Below are 19,679 nucleotides of genomic sequence, written 5' to 3'. Positions count from 1 at the left end.
TGTGTGCAAGGGGAGGCGTTGGGGCAGAGCGCGTGATTGCCGACAAGGCTTACATGCTAGACCGCGTATTTGACCATCACAGCTGGAAACCCTGTCCTTCCCTGTGTTCCAGGAAGGGTGTTCCGGGTCCGGGCTGGCCTTGGACGCCGGCCTCCCGCACCTGGCTCTGTGCAGTCCACTCCCAGCGGAACATGTGCGGATGGGCCTGTGGGGGCTGGGCGTGGAGGAGGCCAAGGTGCCCCCCACGAGGTGGTGCCCACCTGCTCGCTGCCTGAGCTCAGACCAGCAGAGGCTGCAGCCTTCTGGTCTGCGTCCCGGCTCGTCACCTCTAGGTCTTTCCTTTCTAGCTGTAGGCCTGTTGAAGGCAGGACTGTCACAGTTTTCTCTCAGTCCTGCTAGCGCTTTGCACAGAGCTGAGTTGGTTGTGACCCCCTCGTTGTCCCCTGTCTGGGGGATGCTGTCCTGTGGAGTGTGCTTGGGCCGTGCCTGGGAGCACCGGGGTAGGCCTGGCGGGTGAGTCACTCGGGCTGAAGTTACCCACCAACAACCAAGCCCACTAAGTGTGGCACAGTATTAAAAATATTTGCATATTGACAAGGTCAGGCACTTTTAAAAAATACTATAGTGTTTTCTCTGTGCTTCGATGTCTGTGAATTCTTTTTTTTTTTTTTTTAAGATTTTATTTATTTATTTTACAAAGAATGAGAGAGAGAGCATAAGCAGGAGGAGCAGCAGGCAGAGGAGAGGGAGGGGCAGGCTCCCTCCAAGTCGAGAGCCCAATGTGAGGCTGGATCCCAGGACCTCAGGATCATGAGCTGAGCTAAAGCAGATGCTTAACCAACTTAGATGCCCAATATCTGTGAATTCTTAGTTAAAAACTACTAGCATTTTTAAATAATAAAGAATTATTAAAAGCAACGTCCCCAAGTACTATTTAAGGAGAATTTTTCCAAAACCATTGTTCTGTGTTGCGTGAAACGGTCATATTTTGTAGCAAATCTTTGGAGTCCCGCATTAATCTGTTCCTAAGAGAGGTTGTTTTGTAACATTTCTCCTTACAGGCTACAGAGAAACACCAAAGGTGATGGGATTTGCCTAAAATCCCAGGGGAGATTGTCAGGTGAAGCCGGACTAAGGACCCCTTTACAGTAAGGGCAGTGTCCTTTGCCACATATTTGTCTAATTACCAGACATTTCAATTTATTTGTAATGTCAACTCCTACTTCCTACTTCTTTCAAAAAACAGTGTGGGACAGATACAGAAGTCATGTCAGAAGCAAAATCATTTGTAGGTTCAGAATGCTTACCTATGAAGCTTGGAAAGTGTGGTTTAAGTGGGGGCAGGGGGATGGGTAGATTTGTTTCCTGTAAAGTCTGTGGGAGTATCTGCGTGTCCTGCTCCCCAGATATGGAGTCTGTTCCTGAGAGTCTCTCGTGGCAGTGCGTGACTGGACATTGGAGGGAGGTCTGGCTGGGGGGCTGTCCGTGGACCCCCAGCATCCCCTGATCTCTGCACTGTGCCCTGACTCTCTGTGTCATCCGGTTACTGCGATCACCTCTTTCCGCGTGTTGTAAGTGAATGGTTGCGAAGCTACTCAAGCAGTGGTCCTTGGACTAGCTGAGTCAGAATCGCCTGGGCTGGGGAATTTAGTGACATGGAGGTTCCTGGGCCCCTCCCCAGACTCCTCCCCAGGTGGGGCTGTGGGATTTGCATCTTTAGCAAGTTCCCCAGGTGATTCCTTTTTCCCCTTTAATTGAAGTATAATTGACACACAGTGTTATAATAGTTTCAGGTGTACAACATAGTGATTGGGCAAGTCTGTGCATTACTCCGTGCTCACCATGAGTGTGGTCACCATCTGTCACCGTCCCACGTCATTGCAATAGCGACCATCTTCCCTGTGCTGTACTTTTCATCTCTGTGAGTTATTTATTTTATAACTGAAAGCTTGTACATCTTAAACCCCATCACCTATTTTACCCATCCCCCCACCCACCTCTCCTCTGGCCACCACCAGTTTTGCTGCATTGCAGAGTCTGCTTGTTTGTTTTTGTTTTTTTCAGATGCCCCATCGATGTGAAATCATACAGTCCTTGTCTTTCTCTGACTTATCTCACTTAGCATAATACCCCATACATCCATCCACGTTGTTGCAAATGGCAAATTTCATTCTTTTTTAAGACCAAGTAATATTCCATTGTGTATACATACCCTGTCTTCTTTATCCAGTCATCTGTCAGGGGATTCTTAGGTTGCTTCCATATCTTGGCTGTTGGAAATAATGAACATAGGGGCGCAGATATCTTTTCAAATGAGTGTTTTCGTTGTCTTTGGGTAAATACCCGGTAGTGGAATTACCAGATTATATGATCTTTCTTCTTAAATGTTTTGAAGGCTCTCCATACTGTTTTCCACAGTGGCTCTTGTGCACATATAAGTCAGAATTACCTACTGAGGGTCCTCAGGGGAATGCCTTTTAGAAGGCCCCCAAGGGAAATGGCTTCTCCTGTTGCAGATGTATTCTGGGAACTGACCCAAACAGTCCCCATGGAGGCTCCCTATGACCTCCGCGTCAGCACGCTTAGCCACATACTTGGGATCCACCAAAGAATCTCCTGGGGTTACTTCAGATATTCCTCTTGCACACATATTTCTCGCTGAGTCTTCCTGAGGCAGGGGGGCAATGATATTTAACTCCTGTGTGGCCTCAGAGGTCCCAGAGCTGCCTGTTCTCTCCTCCCTTCCCCCGCTCTCACGCTGCCCACCCTGTTCTCCCTTGTCCTTCCCTCCATCCAGCTCGGGCAATGTGTCAGTCCCTTAGCTATTTTCAGGCACTGAGCAAAATGTGGGAGAAGCCCCGAATGCAAAGAGAGCTGAGAAGTGGAAGAGCGTGTGTTAGGTTGGTGGGGAGGGGTGGGTCCAAGAGGGGCCAGGGCCAGGCCAGGCTGGGAGCAGGTCTGGGAACTCAGTGCAGAGGCCTTGCTGGGCAGCAGGGGACATGGGTCCCGATACGATCCACAGCAGGGGCTTCGCCCTTCTTTCAGGGTTGCCCCCACCCCATGGACACCAGGGATCTGGGGAGAGCACAGCCATGAGCACATTACCCCATCTCAGTCCCCTGGCCAGCCCCCCAACACCCCTGGGAGCCACCTGCCCTTGCCTCAGAAGCCACCACGTGCATGTGCTGTGGCCATAGAGGCCACATCACAGCTGGAGCTGGAGTGGGAGCTGCCACCTACCTTCCCTCTCCTCTGCCTCCTCAGAGGCTCTGCCAGGCTGGCCGCTGTGCCCTGTGTGGACATAATCGGCGATGGGGCAGCACACGAAAGATGTGGAGAGATTCCGACACATGATGTTTTCTCCTGTAAATAATGGTCATTTGATGCTTCGATAGCCCAGAGACTTTGGAAGTAGGCTGCCGAACTTGAGACCCGTGTGGGCGGACGCTTACATTCAAACAACACAGATTTGATGCCAGTGAAAATTCTAAGGAAGGGTGAGGGCGGACTGTTGATCTTTAGGGGAAGTATAGGTGTGAATCTTATTAAGAGAAGTAGTTGGCTGTGGTAGACCAGTAATACCTTTACTCCCCCCTGCCATTTTTAACACTTTCCATTATTTAAAAATTTTTTTTTCTTTTAAGATTTTATTTATTTACTTGACAGACAGAGATCACAAGTAGGCAGAGAGGCAGGCAGAGAGAGAGAGGAGGAAGCAGGCTCTCCACTGAGCAGGGAGCCCAATGCGGGGCTCAGTCCCAGGACCCTGAGATCATGACCTGAGCTGAAGGCAGAGGCCTAATCCACTGAGTCACCCAGGCGCCCCACCCTTTCCATTATTTAAAAAATATATATATTTTATTTATTTGATGGAGAGAGACAGCGAGAGAAAGAACAGAAAACAGGGTGAATGGGAGAGGGAGAAGGAGCCTTCCCATTGAGTGCAGAGCCCGATGCGGGCCTCATTCAGGATGCTGAAGGCAGGCACTTAATAAATATCTTTACTTTTGGAATTGTGTGGAGAGCTTGAAGAGTCTTTAGCTTAACAAACAGTCTCACAAAGCCGACGTCTCAGTTTCAGAACCAGGCCCTGGCAGCTGGTGTAAAGGGAAAGAGGACTTGCGAGGGACGGTGCTGGGTTGTAGGTGACAGTATACTGTGTCCCAGCTCTGATGCTGTCTGTCGTTGCAGGTGATTTTCAAAGCCAAGTCAAAATATTCTCCAGAATTACTCAAATACCGGTAAGTACTTGGGGGGATTTCCATCCTCATTTGGAAAATATATTTTCGACTATTTAGGACTTGGTTAGGCAGCCTGAGGCAGAAATGTAGCTTGTGTCCTTGAGGAGCCAACACCCTGTGCAGGTATCCTGAACAATGCTGAAACTCCCAGAATCCGATGAAGCAGGTGATGTTTGGGGTATTGGGCAGTCTCTGGCCTGGTCTGCTGTGTACTGTGAGAGCCACAGGAGTTTCGTGGAAAGTCAGTCAGTGCTGGGCTGAAAGGGTGGGCTCGTAACCTGGAAGGGAGTGCCTTAAATTATGTGGCAAGTTTACATGAAGGGGTGGATAGGCTTGTTTTTCCTATAGAGAAGGTTTGTAGGTTTCCCCAAATTTTTAGAGGTCTGTGACCTCAGCACCCCCAAGAGCAAAGAAACCAGTGGCTTAAAGAATGGTCAGACTTGGGGCGCCTGGGTGGCTCAGTGGGTTAAGCCGCTGCCTTCGGCTCGGGTCATGATCTCAGAGTCCTGGGATCGAGTCCCGCATCGGGCTCTCTGCTCAGCAGGGAGCCTGCTTCCCTCTCTCTCTCTCTCTGTCTGCCTCTCCATCTACTTGTGATTTCTCTGTCAAATAAATAAATAAAATCTTTAAAAAAAAAAAAAAAAGAATGGTCAGACTTGGTCAAAGGGGAAAGGATGCAAGGCATTCAGAAGACATGGGGCAGGTGTGTGGCGTTCTGATGTACCTGCCCAGGCGAGCTCCAGTGCCATGAGCAGATATTTCTGAGAAAGCAATTTCAGCCACTTACCTTCTTGAATCAAAATGAAATTTAATTATTTTGTGGCTTTAAAAATATGTAAAAATGTGTGCATATTGTATTTTATTTAAATATGTAATTTTAAATTTATGAACACTTTTTATTTAAAATTCTCAAGTTATAATTGACATACAACATTATATTAGTTTCCAGTATCCCACAGGATGATTTGATATTGGCCTATTGCAAAATGTCCACTTCAGTAAGTCTAGTTAACATCTATTACCGAACATGGTTACAAAATTTGTTGTTTCTTATGATGAGAACTTCTAAGATCATGAAAATGTATATTTTGATCTCCATTTTATATCCAAAGAAAGTGAAATTCAGAAAGTAATACGACAGTACTGGCACAAGAGAGAAGTCATGAGACTCAGGGCGCCATGTTTGTTTTTCTCACCTAAACTTGAAGTCTTTGTTCACTACTTTTTGGGTAGTTTGGTGCATGTTTCTACTAGACTACTCAGCTGGGACTTGACGGTCCACCATGAAAATATGTTGGTCTGAAGGAGAACCCTTTAAAGGGGCAATTCCAAGTACATAACCTCTTCCCTTCTCTGGTAAGAAAATAGCTGGCCTTTCCTCCACACCCATAATCTAACCCTCCAGCCTCTTGACTAGAAATATGGATCAACCTGGGGACTGGGGAGCCAAGAATGGGTGAAGACTGGGAAGGAGGAAGAGATTCTGATTGGATCGTGGAGCTGGTCTTACCTTGGAAGTGGTTGGTTGAAGCTGAGGTAATGCGGTTTCTCATAGAAGTGGAATATGAAAGCACTGGTCAGAAAGGAAGGCTGGTTCAGAAGTTTTCAGCCTCTGAGCCTTGGGCAGTAGGGTCCATTAGATGTGAGGGAGTGTGTGTGTTGGGGGGTGCAGTTCTTGATCCTGGAACCGAAGTGCAGACACCAGGATGGGCTGTTTTCAGTGGGAGGGGGTTTGCGGAGATGGAGAGAGAACACCAGGAGAAATTCAGCTGGGTGAGATGTTCAGGCTGGAGAAGACCGAAGAGTTTCTTGAAGCCAGGAGGGTGAGAGTCCAGTGGGAGGAGCCTCTTGACTCCTATGTCATAATAAAGAAATGCTCAGAGTTATTCGTGTTTATGCCCATCTTCCATCTTCTCTGTTTGATCCCCCACTTCTTTTTCTTTTTAATATTTTATTTATTTTTTGAGAGAGAGACAGCAAGAGAGGGAACACAGGCACTCTGCAGGGAACTCGATCCCAGGACCCTGGGATCATGACCTGAGGGGAAGGCAGATGTCCAGCGACTGAGCCCCCCAGCTGCCCCGATTCCCCACTTCTCTTAATCTAGATGCTGCTGCAGACATTTCAGGCCATGATTTATCCCTCAAGGTGCTTTGGTATGTTGGCTTTTGAACAAGCTGGCTTCCCTGACTGAACTACAGCTCACTTGGAAAGAAGCACAAGCCATCACTCTAGAAGTGGTGGCAGCTTCTCCCCTGAGCTGCTGCGGTAGCCACTCCATGTCTCTGAAGATGGTTTCTACTCAGCCCCACCAAGAACCACTTCATTTCCCCTCGAGTCCCCTCTCTCCCTGACACACCCGCACACTCAGCTTTGCTGGAGTTGATGCCCATGTGATTCAGTTTTTCTCTTTCTCAGGCTCTGCTTGTCAGTCTTTGGCTTAGGAGGCGTGAATACCGCGCAGTGGGGGCTCAGAACTCTTCGATTTTCGGCGGGTTTTTTTTGTTGTTTGTTTTCTTTTTTTTGTTTTTTTTAAAAATTTATTTGACAGAGATCACAGGTAGGCAGAGAGGCAGGCAGAGAGAGAGGAAGGAAAGCAGGCTCCTTGCTGAGCAGAGAGTCCGATGCGGGGCTTGATCCCAGGACCCTGGGATCATTACCTGAGCCGAAAGCAGAGGCTTTAACCCACTGAGCCACTCAGGCGCCCCCAATTTTTGGTGTTTTAATTGTTTTCCCTCCACCTTTGAGTTAAAAACACAACAAACCAGGCTTTGCTTTTCCCATTCTGGAAGGAATCTCAGATCTCAGAAGAGAAATTTAAACCACGCTTTACAAGCCGTTGACACTCTCCCCTCACCGTTGGAGGGAGCAGAGTTCTTGCGCATGGAGCTCATGGGCAGTCCACAGGCCAGGCACCACGGTGGCCAGGCACCGCTGTCACCAGGCCCTGCGGTCAGCGGCCTCAGCGACAGTATGCACTTGCAGACCCGCGTGAAGCTGATTCTTCTGGGCTCACAAGCAGAGTCATCCTCCCGGATGCCCAGTCCCACTGATTTCCTTTTCCTTTGGTCTTTTTTCTCATTATAGGCTGTTTATCCTGACCCTATGTTTGAGCTGAGAAGTAGTCATTCTGGGGCAGGTGGTCAAACACTGTTGCCATGGAAATGCCCCCTTGCCATAGGATTTGTTCTGTGCCACCCCTGCCCCACGCTCTCTCCACACCTCCCGATCTCTCTTCCAGAGCTGCAGGCCCCAAGGGAAGAGTTCAGTTTTGCAAGATTTTTTTTTTCATTATGAAAGTTATATAAGCTCATTAGAAAAAAAAACAGAAAATAGAAAAGTATTGGAAGTTTGTGAATAGAGACATGTGGAAAGAAAGAAACCAAATCTAGTGCAGCCCCTGCCCCCGCCCTGCCCTACAGAAACCCCGTCCAACTCTGAGGAGACACAGTAATGTTTTCCGTTGTAGGTTTTCATCTACCTTTCCCAGAACAGAGTTGTTTTGCCACATTTACGATTTTTCTCTCTGACGTTGACCTTAATGTTGGATTATAAGTACTTTGCCCATGTTGTCTTAAGCCTCACAACACAGCTGATTTCTTTGAGACAAAACCAGGCAGTTCAGCTCAGGTCATGATCCCCGGGTCCTGGGATCCAGCTCCATGTCGTCATCAGACTCCGTGCTAGGAAGGGAACCTGCTTCTCCCTCTCTCTTTGACCTTCCCCCTGCCTGTGTGCATGAGCACTCCCTCATCCTCTCAAAAAAAAAAAAAAAAAAAAAAACTAAAAAAGAAAGAACTAAAAAATACTGGATGGATAGGATTCTGTTTAGCAGGTGGTCCTAGAGGCTCACGGAGTAGGGTAGGTTAGAAAGGGAAGGGCAGGAAGGTTTTAAGCAGAAAGCTCTGCTTGTGTAAAGATGGGGAGATGGGGACACCTCCTGGATGGGCTTCTGGCCAGCACACAGGCCGGCTGATTAGGATGAGGGGCGCCCATCGGTTGACCTGGCTCTGGAGACTGATTGGAAGTATAGGGGACTGGAGGGTGCTGGAGTGGAGTCGAGGGTGGGGGGGTCAGTCTGGACACCGTCACGTTGGTTTTAGACAGAAGCACGAGGCCATGCAGTCGGTGACGATGGGAAAGGGGGGCCCACAATGAGGGGAGCAGGAATAAAGAATCTGTTGAACTTGACAGCTGGTTAAACTGGGGTGGTGAAAAAATAATGAATACACTGGCATGCTGAAAATAAATTAATTAATAAAAAAAACACTGGGGTATAATCTTTATCGTTTAGAACTACAAAGAAACTGTGGTGCCTTTCGGAGAAATAGGAAAGCCGAGAGGAGTCCTGGAACAGGAACTTAGGGAGTTAGGCTTGGACATGGTCTGAGGGGACAGGGCTCCCGTGGCGGGCTGTTTGGAATGTGAGTCTGGATGTAGGACAGGGCGGTGGCTTTAGAGGGGCAGTAGAACCCTGGGCGCCCGAGGCCATATCTGAGGATGCACGAGTAAGTGCGTTTCCCGGGGTGGAGGAGAGAGCATGAGAGTTGTCACTTTGGAGGAGGAAGAGGAACCGGGGCTGTGCAGGGGCAGGTCAGACAGGGGAATGGGAGGCAGGCATAGGGTCGTGGAGTGATTGACAGCGGGGCTCTGGGAAGGCAGGGAGAGACGGCGACCAAGAGCTGACCCCTTTTGGTTTGGGAGTAGGTCCTGGGGACCTGGGAGAGTGTGGGGTCTGCAGGGGATGACCTGGGAGGTGAGGGTGATGGGGTGATGTGAAGACTTTCTAGGAGCTGCTGCTGACCGAAGGGGAAGCTGGGGTGAGGCCGTGAGGTCCTGTGGGGTGAGGACAGAGGACTGACACGGTAAGAAGGCACAGAACCCAGTGGATTCTCATGGTGGCCCTTTGAGGCGGGCTGGGAGACCTCATCTCTCTTCTGTAGATGAGGAAACGCAGCCCACAGTTGGCAGGAGAGACTGGCCTGATGTCTTGGCTCTGTGTGTCTCTGGGTCACACTGGGCAGTTGAGGGGAGGGGGAGGGGAAGGAAGGAGTGTGGGGTGGAGCCTGGGTTGCCATTGTGTGAAAATCCAAGATGGAAAGGCACGGCAGGGAGCTGGGGACGTCGATGGTGCTAGCTGTCATGGGCAGCACACGGTTGGCATCGAGTTCTGCCCGGCTTCTTCACACTTTCCTTACACTTCTCTCTCTCCTGTGTCCCCTCCCCCCTGCCGTGGGTCCTATCAGTGACAGTGTCTGGAGCTGGGACTATCATTCAGGAGTCTTTTTTTTTTAGGATTTTATTACAGGAGAGAGAGCAGGAGAGAGAGAGGGAGCACGAGTAGTGGGGAGAGACAGAGGGAGAAGAAGAAGCAGGTTCCCCACTGAGCAGGGATCCCGACATGGGACTCAATCTCAAGACTCTGGGACCATGACCTGAGCCAAAGGCAGATGCCTAATGACTGAGCCAGCCAGGCGCCCTGTCATCCAGATTTTTGCGTCCCGGTCTGTTACATCTTTAGAGGATACTCTAGCTTCAAAACCGTTTTTTTTTTTTTTTTTAAACGATTTTATTTATTTATTTGATAGAGACACAGCAAGAAAGGCAGCAAAAGCAGGGGGAGTGGGAGAGGAGAAGCAGGTTTCCCACCAGGCAGGGAGCCTGATGCAGGACTCGATCCCAGGACCCCGGAATCATGACCTGAGCTGAAGGGAGACACTTAACGACTGAGCTTCCCACGCGCCCCTCAAAACCGCTTTTAGTTGAGAGATTTCTTTTTCTGGATTTACAGACGTAGTCAACGTAGACCCAGTCTGATTTTGAGCCCTGCACGTCTGTTCCTTGTTGGCTTGTTTACCGAAGGAGGTAGACACCACGGGCCGTCCTGAAGCAGTTGGAGGCTGGGGCCTTGGGTTTCAGTCCATCTGAGAAGTCCATTGGCCGTGCCCCGGTCACAAGGAAGCGGGCAGCTTCGGGAATCTGTGGGTCACAAACGGCCAGGGACCCAGCCAGCTGGTGTCTGTTCAGCCCTGGGCAGGGGCTGCGGCAGATCTGACCACCTCCCAGCGGCAGGAAAAGCAGGGCTCGGGCAGCTTCCTGAGGGCACTGTCTGTAGCTGGTTTGTGATCTGCATGTGAGAGCAGCTGCTCCGCAAACCTGTGCTCTGCGTGTCCGCGCTGGTGTGTCCGCTTCCAGCCGTTAATGGAACGGGCCCCGCTTTCCTTGCGGGTCGATCCAGAAACGCAGCCAGCAGGCAGGGCATGGGGCTGACTGCGCTCTCTGTTCTCCCCAGGCTGCCCCTCTACCTGGCCTCACTCTTCATCAGCCTCATATTCCTGTTGGTGAATCTGACCTGTGCGGTGCTGGTGAAGACAGGCGGCTGGGAGAGGAAGGTCATCGTCTCGGTGCGTGTGGCCATCAACGACACGCTCTTCGTGCTGTGTGCGGTCTCCCTCTCCATCTGTCTCTACAAAATCTCGAAGATGTCCTTGGCCAACATTTACTTGGAGTCAAAGGTAGGTGGACATGTGGTCAAGATCCCTTCGTTAAGCCGACTCCAAAAACAGTCTCCCAGTCACAGACAGAACTCAGCAGACACCTTCCACATCTGACCTGCAAATGGTTGGCCGCACCCTGCTGCCCAAACCCGGAGCGGTGTCGTTCCTTGAACTTCATACGTGAGAAGAGTTGCTTTGATGTGTGGGAGTGTGAGGAATTACTGGCAGGGAGGCGGTCTGTGCGTAGACACAGTGTTTAATCAACATTTTAAAGGACTCGCTGATTGCTTGTGCCGATGAGACTAGTAGAAACACTCGCCTAGTGTGCCCTGTGTTTCAGGCATTTTGAGATCTGCATTCGGCCTGTGTAAGTTCATGGTGTCCTCCGAGATCTCTGGGAGACCAGGCCCTGGAGGTCAGTACCTGGCGTTGCCCTACACAGCCCAGAGACAGAGAGCCAGGCTTCCGATTCACGGTCTGGCCGCAGGCTCTGCAGATGTGGATGGAGGCTCCCCTCAGGACTGACTGATGCGCCCAGGAGAAGACCGTGGACACTCCAGGGAGGACACTGCCCCCTGGAGTTCAGGCCGGCCCCTGCACCATGCTCTCAGTCAGAGATGGAGGCAGCCGGCAGGAGAGGCCGGCTTGGTTTGCTGTGTGCTGTGCACCCTAGAATGCCCGTTTGCTCTTCCTTTCCCCAGAGTTCTAGGGAAGAGCTGACCTACTTCTGGGCCCCTGATCAGCCTCACCCCGAGTCTTCCTTGGTTGGGAATCCCAGGGAAGAATGGAGGCTGGGGAAGGGGCCTTGGTTTTTGCACTTGTGCAATGATTGAATGATTTCTCTAATTCCTCTGCTTCTAACCATATCCTCTGGTGGACCCCCTGTCTGGCTAACCCCCTGTCTGGGGGACTCCCGCTGTCCAGCAGACCCCGCTGTCTGGCCGACTCCCATGTCTGCCTTCTTTGCCACCTGGCTATAAATAGTCTTATGTCTGAAAACCGTGGGGAGCTCAGTGACCCATTATATTGTGCCTTCAGTTGTGACCAGTAGACTAAAATCTGACCTCAGAAACCCCAAGCCTTCACAAGGCATCCGTGATCAGGCTGACCTCTGGCGAGATCCCTCGAGACTTGAGTATGGCAGGAGTAGTTTTTTCATGTATGAGTTTTGACAGATTTCAGACTTGATTTTGACACAAGTTTTGTCTGTTGTTTGTACTGTCTCCCATGTGAGGGCTATCCAAGGCTTTAAAAAAAACAGAATTGTGGTTTTTATGGGAAGAGTTACATTTTGGTTGTCAAATAACTATTTAGATCAGCCCTGTGGCAAACATGCTGTTAAACTGCTGCTGGCAAAATAAAATAGTATCTTGTTGATGTATGATTTCTCAATGCAAATTTCAAAATCCTGTTTCATTTTTTTTGGTCACATTAACTATATGTTTCTAGCTTAGGGCCCTTTAATGGACTGTAAATTGATAGCTTCATAAATGGGGGTACAAATCACCAATTTCCATGTAATTCCAAGTCTGGAGTGAGACCAGGGCTTCCAGCCTAGAAGATTCTGGAATTTGAGGAAGTGCTCCCTGCCCAGGGCCATGGTCCACAGGACTGCTCCCCGACCTTGCTAGGGTTGGTTGCCACTTTGCTGGGGTCGGTTGTCCCTGGGCTGGATGCTGGGCAGTGGGCTCCCAAGTTGGGAGATCCTGGAGATTGAACAGCATAAACTACCTGATTTTCTCATTCTTACAAACCTGGGCTTTAGGCAAATGGCCTCTATTTTAAGGCTTCTCCAAACCAACTCTCAGATTTGGAAGCATCTGTATGGAGATCCTTTGACATTTGAGGAGGGGGTGTGGGGTGAGGTGAGGTTTGGGTGTGGGTTTACTGGTGAGAGCGGACACCACGGTTTGTGGCCCCGAGAGCTGAAGGGTTTATCAGGTCTGAAGCCAGGGCATGATGAGGCTGGTGTGTTGGACCTGGAATGGGTGCTCCCCTCATGGCTCCCTCTTTTCCAGGGCTCCTCTGTGTGTCAAGTGACGGCCATCGGAGTGACCGTCATCCTTCTCTACACCTCCCGAGCCTGCTACAACCTGTTCATCCTGTCATTCTCCCAGAGCAAAAATGTCCATTCCTTTGATTACGACTGGTACAATGTCTCAGACCAGGTCAGTGGGCACTGGTGACGTGTCCCCCGAACAGCGACCCTTTGCTTCACAGCACCCCATGTGGCAGAGAGAGGCTCCTTGCTTTTGCTGCTGCATTGCTGGGTGACCTTGACCGTCATGTACCTGGGTGGTATCTGTGTCCATGTCTGTCAGATGGGATCATAGTACCTGGCTTGTCCCAGCTCACATCTTCTGAGACAACTAGCATCTAGGTGCACAGGCACGCTTGCACGTGCGCGCGTGCGTACACACACACACACACACACTAATTTCTGGGGCTCCTGGCAAACAGTACTTAAAACATTTTTAAGTGCTTCCATATAAATGTAAGATGGTTTTATTAAAAGTGAAGTTTGCCTCGGTGAAACAGATTGTATGCAGATTTCAGAAAATACATAAAGCTTTATTTTTTTAAGATTATATTTATTTGTCAGAGAGAGTGCGAGCACAAGCAGCAGCAGTGGCAGAGGCAGAAGCAGACTCTCCACAGAGCAGGGAGCCCGATGCGGGGCTTGATCCCATGACCCTGGGAGCACAACCTGAGCCGAAAGCAGATGCTTAATGACTGACCCATCCAGGCATTCCTAAAACTATGGTTTTTTAAAAGTGGAGCATGGAGACAGCATTTGAGAAGATCGAGACAAAAATGACTGGGGTGTTGAAGGTGTGAGCAAAATCTCATTTTACCAGCGGTGACCCCATGATATTCTTGCCCTTTTAATAATATGCTAGAAACTCGTGAGTCGTAAGTTATAAAGCCACGAACAAAGGTAGTGACATATCATCTGGCATTCTTGTTCACAAAAGCCAAAAATAAAAAAAGAATGGGAATGAGGTCGCATCCTCTCGTTTGAGAAATACCGGTTCTTCGTCTGTCATGCAGGACAGAGCGCTGGGGGTACAAACGCACACAGATGGCCTGCCTGCCCCACAGCAGGAGTTTATGTCCCCTGAGGAAAACAGACACACATATAAGCCATTACAACATGCAGAACTTCTACTTTATAATAGGCTCTACTGGATTGAATTACGGAAAGCTCCTTAACTGTCCCTAGGAAAACACCGAATGCTCAACGCTAGAAAACGCACGTCTCCAGTCCCAGCAGTGCTCCCTCCCTGGGCTGGATTCACACTCCAGAAGAAGACATCAAGTGACCCTGATAAGCGTGGGAGGACAAGATGAAATTCGGAAGGGGCATAGGGAAGGGGCTAGAATTCGGAAGGGTTCAGACCACCACTGCCCAGACCAATCCCCCCTATATAGGATGGGAGAGATTTGGGCAAGGCACTGCCAAAGGTGTGCCCTGTTTGGAGAAAATCAAATATATAAAAATTGAATCTTGGAACAATAAATGAGAGACTTACTCATAAGACCTGAAGGATTTCATTGTAGTGAAATGTCCATCAATGACTACTCTCGTAACAACTTCCGGGCATATGGCAGCAGCCTGGCATTCAGCACTGTCCCCTTGCTGGGCAGCTGTCACCGCTGTCTGTCTCGAGAACGTGCTCGTCCTCCCAAACCGCTACCCCATATCCATTAAACACTAGAGGTTAGGTTTTAACAAAATAATTATTTTGGTTTTTCTTTCCAGTAAGGGCTTATAATGGTAACAAACTTAAAATAACACAGTTTTTTAAAATTCTGTTGTTTTTAGGGGGAATGTTTATTTATGAATATCTAGACCTGTGTGTTTGTGGCCCCAAGCTGTGCACTATCCATGTAGAATGGAAGGGGCCAGCGTGCTACCCAGCTGAGTTAGAGAAGGGAAGCGAGATACAGAGATGGGGAGACGGTTTCCTGGAGGGGCTACTGCCTCCAAACTCGATGCACTAGAAGAAGGTAGAAGGATTATTTAGGTGATCGGCTTTTCATGGCTTGGTTTTGGTGCACTTTGTCTGAAACACTGCCCTTTGTGGGAGAGCTGCCCAGATGCGACCCTGTGCATATCCTGGGCCCTGCAGACGGGGGACAGACTACACACCAGGCCTGTTCGGCCATCCCAATGGTCCAGACAAACATCCTGGTCTGCAAACAGGTTTTTTCCAGGTGATATCCCCTGCAATCAGCTTTAAAGGATAAAGAATAGGATATAGGGAACAGGAAGAGAAGTTTAAAAAATTGATGGGTTTATCCCAGGGATGAGACAGAGGGTGACAGTTACATGCTGTCCTCAAAGATATGGGAGGGAGGGCACCTGGGTTGTTCACTGGTTAAGCGGTTAAGCAGCTGCCTTCAGTTCAGGTCATGATCCCGGAGTCCTAGTATCGAATCCCGAATCGGGCTTCCAGCTCTGTGGAAAATCTGCTTCTCCCTCTGACCTTCTTCCCTCTTGTGCTGCCTCTCACACACTCTCTCTTTCTCTCGCTCAAATAAATAAATAAATAAATAAAATCTTTGAAAAAAATGTGGGAGGGAGAGACCTAACATCTCCCTATTTGACTGTTGAAGGCAAGAAGACTTACATTCAAGAGATTTAGCTTGGAAATGAGGTTTTGGAGGGTGACGTAATAACTGTCAGAGATGGGCAGTTCCCACGCTTGACTGTTTTGAAGATAAGAATTCTCTGCCCTGTGTGGTTGGAATGACTCCCCACCTGGGTTATTACCTGATTTCCACGTGCACGTTGCAGGGGGAAGGAATTGTGGGAGAATTAGCCTTTCTTCACGTTAGTAAGAACCAGAGCAAAACCTCAGTGTGCTGACTGCCTTTCTTCACGTTAGTAAGAACCAGAGCAAAACCTCAGTGTGCTGACTGCACGCCTCCCCTCACTTCTCAACAGGCAGATCTGAAGAACCAGCTGGGAGACGCCGGATACGTGGTGTTTGGGGTGGTCCTCTTCGTGTGGGAGCTCTTACCCACCACCTTAGTCGTTTACTTCTTCCGAGTTAGAAACCCTGCGAAGGACCTTGTGAGTAAACCATCTTCTAGTTGTGGAAACTGTCTCCTGCTTCTCATCACAACGCATGCCGTTGGGGCTTGACCTTAGATTTTTAGGAGCAGGCCTCTTTCGTCCTGTTGTGATGTAAAAAGTTCCCTTGTCTGCCTGAGACGGTCTTCTCCCTTAACTCTGATTTATTTAGTTGTTTGTTTATTTTTATTTTTATTTTTTAAAATTTCTTTTCAGTGTTCCAGAATTCATTGTTTATGCACCACACCCAGTGCTCCATGCAATATGTGCCCTCCTTAATACCCACCACCAGGCTCACCCCTCCCACCTCCCCTCCAAAACCCTCAGATTGTTTTTCAGAGTCCATAGTCTCTCATGGTTCATCTCCTCCTCTGATTTCACCCAACTCCCTTCTCCTCTCCATCTCCCCATGGCCTCCATGTTATTCCTTATGCTCCAAAGATAAGCGAAACCATATGATAATTGACTCTCTCGGCTTGACTTATTTCATTCAGCATAATCTCTTCCAGTCCCATCCATATTGATACCATAAGTTGGGTATTCATCCTTTCTGATGGAGGCATAATACTCCATAGTGTATATGGACCGTATCTTCCTTATCCATTCATCTGTTGAAGGGCATCTTGGTTCTTTCCACAGTTTGGCAACTGTGGCCATTGCTGCTATGAACTTGGGGATGCAGATGGCCCTTCTTTTCACTACCTCTGTATCTTTTTACCCAGAAGTGCAATTGCAGGGTCATAGGGAAGCTCTATATTTAATTTCTTAAGGAATCTCCACACTGTTCTCCAACTTGGGCTTCACAAACTTGCATTCCCACCAAGAGTGTAAGAGGGTTCCCCTTTCTCCACATCCTCTTCAACACACGTTGTTTCCTGTCTTGTGAATTTTGGCTGTTCGAACTGGTGCAAGGTGGTGATCTCAATGTGGCTTTGATTTGAATCTCCCTGATGGCTAATGATGATGATGAACATTTTTTCATGTGTCTGTTAGCCATTTGTATGTCTTCATTGGAAAAGTGTCTTTTTATGTCTTCTGCCCATTTTTTGATGTGATTATCTGTTTTGTGTGTGTTGAGTTTGAGAAGTTCTTTATAGATCCTGGATATCAGCCCTTTGTCTGTAATGTCATTTGCAAATATCTTCTCCCATTCCGTGGGTTGCTTCTTTGTTTTGTTGACTGTTTCCTTTGCTGTGCAGAAGCTTTTGCTCTTGATGAAGCCCCCAAAATTCATTTTTGCTTAGTTTCCTTTGCCTTTGGAGACATATCTTGAAAGAAGTTGCTGTAGCCGATATTAAAGAAGTTACTGCCTATGTTCTCCTCTAGGATTCTGATGGATTCCTGCCTCACATTGAGGTCTTTTATCCATTTCGAGTTTATCTTTTTGTATGGTTGAGAGAATGGTCGAGTTTCATTCTTCTACACATAGCTGTCCAATTTTCCCAACACCATTTATTGAAGAGACTTTTTTCCACTGTATATTTATCTATTTTAATTTCTTTTTCCTTTTTTTCCCCCTTAACTCTTTTTGAGGGAAATTCATTTTTTCAGCTTTCCTCTTTCAGAAGAAATGAAAGTTGCCTCTCAAGGCCTAAAGATAGTGACTGTTTTCCTAGTGCAACAAATCTCACTGGTATCTGAGCCTTGACTAGGGGTGAACCAAATATATAAGCTTTTATTTTTGGAAAGGGAAATAGAAAATGGTACTTGAGGGCGCCTGGGTGGCTCAGTGGGTTAATCCGCTGCCTTCAGCTCAGGTCATGATCTCAGGGTCCTGGGATCGAGTCCTGCATTGGGCTCTCTGCTCAGCGGAGAGCCTGCTTCCTTTCCACTCTCTCTGCCTGCCTCTCTGCCTATTTGTGATCTCTCTCTGTCAAATAAATAAATAAAATCTTTTAAAAAAATGATACTTGAGTTCTTCAGCCCTGTGTTATGTTGGACAGTGAGTTGGAAACTTGGTGACGTGGAAATAAAAAACATCATGAAGGTTGCTAACCCCACTCCCCTGGTTTGGTCCTGTTTCTGCTGGGCCAGCTTTGCATAATTGTCTTTCTCAGGACATGACAGAAAATGCACAGCTTGCGAGAGTGAGAAAACCCCTGGGCGCTTGTGGTCCATGAATTATTCTAGCCACACTAACGAGGGGTAGTAATTTGAGTCGCTGATCTATGAAGCCCCCAGAAAAGTATAGAGAATGGCTTTTGGCCAATGCGAGCCAAATGTGGGCGGGCAACAAGGAAAGCAGATACAGTTACCAACCAACCAGTTGTGTTTTACCCTGTTTCTTTTACTTTCTTTTCAAAAGATTTATTTATTTGAGAGAGAGAATGCTAGAGGCAAGGAGGGGCAGAGGGAGAGAGACAACCCCTGAGATTATGACCTGATCCAAAACCAGGAGTTGGCTGCTTAACTGACAGAGCCACTCAAGCACCCTGACCCTGTTTTTTTCTTACTTTTCTCTTATTCATATCTGGATAGTCACCATGAGCCAGAAACAGTGGGGTGGGGGTGTGAAGCTTGCCTAGCCTGGGGCATGTGGGGCAGGCCTGACTGCGGCCCCTGCAGAGAAGGCAGTGGGTAGTGTTTTCTAGACTGTGGGATCCGCTTCCTTCACTTCTGTTATTTGTAGCTGCAGGACCGTGGCCGTGCGCTTCCTCTGACCTTCACTTGCTGTGAAAACAGCTGGAGGCTTCTGTAGAGTCAGATCCTAAACACTTGAAGCTCCCTGACGGAGAAATGGGACAGGCGGGCCCCAGATTCTAGGCTGAGAGACCAGGTCCTTATTTTCCTTCCTTCTCTGAAGTTTTCTGGGCACCTTGCGGGACTAGGGGATTGTGAGGGGTCGCTGAAGCTGACTCCCGGAGCTCATGGAGGCCTCCCCCGGCCTCTGCGTGTACCTTTTTATCAGCTCGTGTCTCGGAGGCTTCAGAACTGGGCTCCTGAAACCCAGAGTAGACGTCCAGATTTAACAAGAGGAAGGCTAATGTGATAGTGTCCACATTCTTCTACTAAATGAATACAGAGTAATGTCTGCTGTGTACTCGCAGATGTCATTATCCAGGGACACCTGTCTTAACATACTCCATGTAGATGCGGTTACTTGGTTATTGGGCTTGAATGGAGTTCAGGATGTTCAGAGTATTTTTTAGAGCCATGGTTCTTGAACATGGTGGTCTTGGGACACTTTACATGGGTTGATTTTTTTTTAAGATTTTATTTGTTTATTTGACAGAGAGAGAGAGCAGAGCATGAGAAGGGGGAGCGGCAGGCAGAAGGAGAGGGAGATGCAGGCTCCCGGCTGAGCAGGGAGCCCTATGCGGGGCTCGATCCCAGGACTCTGGATCATGACCTGAGCTGAAGGCAGACCCTTCACCAACTGAGCCACCCAGGCACCCTGTGATTAATTTTTTTACTGAGTGGTAATTGACATACTAGTTTCAGGTGTACAGCATAGTGAGTGGGTATCATAGCTGTTACACAGCGATCCTAACAAGCCCAATTGCCATCTCACAATGCGGTTATGATGTTTCTTCTTGAGCTAACTTTCAAGGTCTGCTCTAACTGCCTTCAGACATGCAGCACACTGTTATTACATGTGGTCAGCGTGTTGTACGGGGTCTCTAGGACTTAGTCATTGCATAACTGGAAACGTGTAACTTTGACCCCTTCCACGTGGTTCGCCCACTCCCCATCCCCACCTCTGGCGACCACCGTCTCCTCTCTGTACCCATGCTGGGGTTTTCTCTGCATGCTCCGAGATTCCACATATGTGAGATCATAAGTGTTTATCTTATCCTGACTTATTTCACTCAGCATAATGTCCTCAAGTTTTATCCATGTTGTTGCAAATGGCAGGATGTG

The 19,679-nt window shown here is 48.5% G+C and overlaps 1 protein-coding gene across 5 annotated transcripts in view; it reads left to right on the top strand.

Annotated features, from left to right (window-relative positions):
- The window catches only part of GPR137B (G protein-coupled receptor 137B), a 63,848-nt gene that overhangs the window by 17,582 nt on the left and 26,587 nt on the right, over positions 1-19,679 (top strand). For 3 of the 5 annotated variants that reach the window (XR_009352693.1, XR_009352692.1, XM_059170392.1), the window contains exons 2-5: positions 4,192-4,241; positions 10,534-10,756; positions 12,757-12,906; positions 15,690-15,818. Coding sequence is in view for 3 of the 5 variants with exons in the window: in XM_059170392.1 (XP_059026375.1) it covers positions 4,192-4,241; positions 10,534-10,756; positions 12,757-12,906; positions 15,690-15,818 (552 nt within the window). In the remaining 2 variants the exon portion in view is untranslated. The remainder of the gene's footprint in view (positions 1-4,191; positions 4,242-10,533; positions 10,757-12,756; positions 12,907-15,689; positions 15,819-19,679) is intronic. The other 2 variants (XM_059170393.1, XM_059170395.1) reach the window with 2 other exon arrangements.

Source organism: Mustela lutreola, chromosome 4 (genome assembly GCF_030435805.1).
Source record: "Mustela lutreola isolate mMusLut2 chromosome 4, mMusLut2.pri, whole genome shotgun sequence".
NCBI classification, from domain to species: Eukaryota; Metazoa; Chordata; class Mammalia; order Carnivora; family Mustelidae; genus Mustela; species Mustela lutreola.
This window is presented reverse-complemented; position numbering and strand designations above follow the sequence as displayed.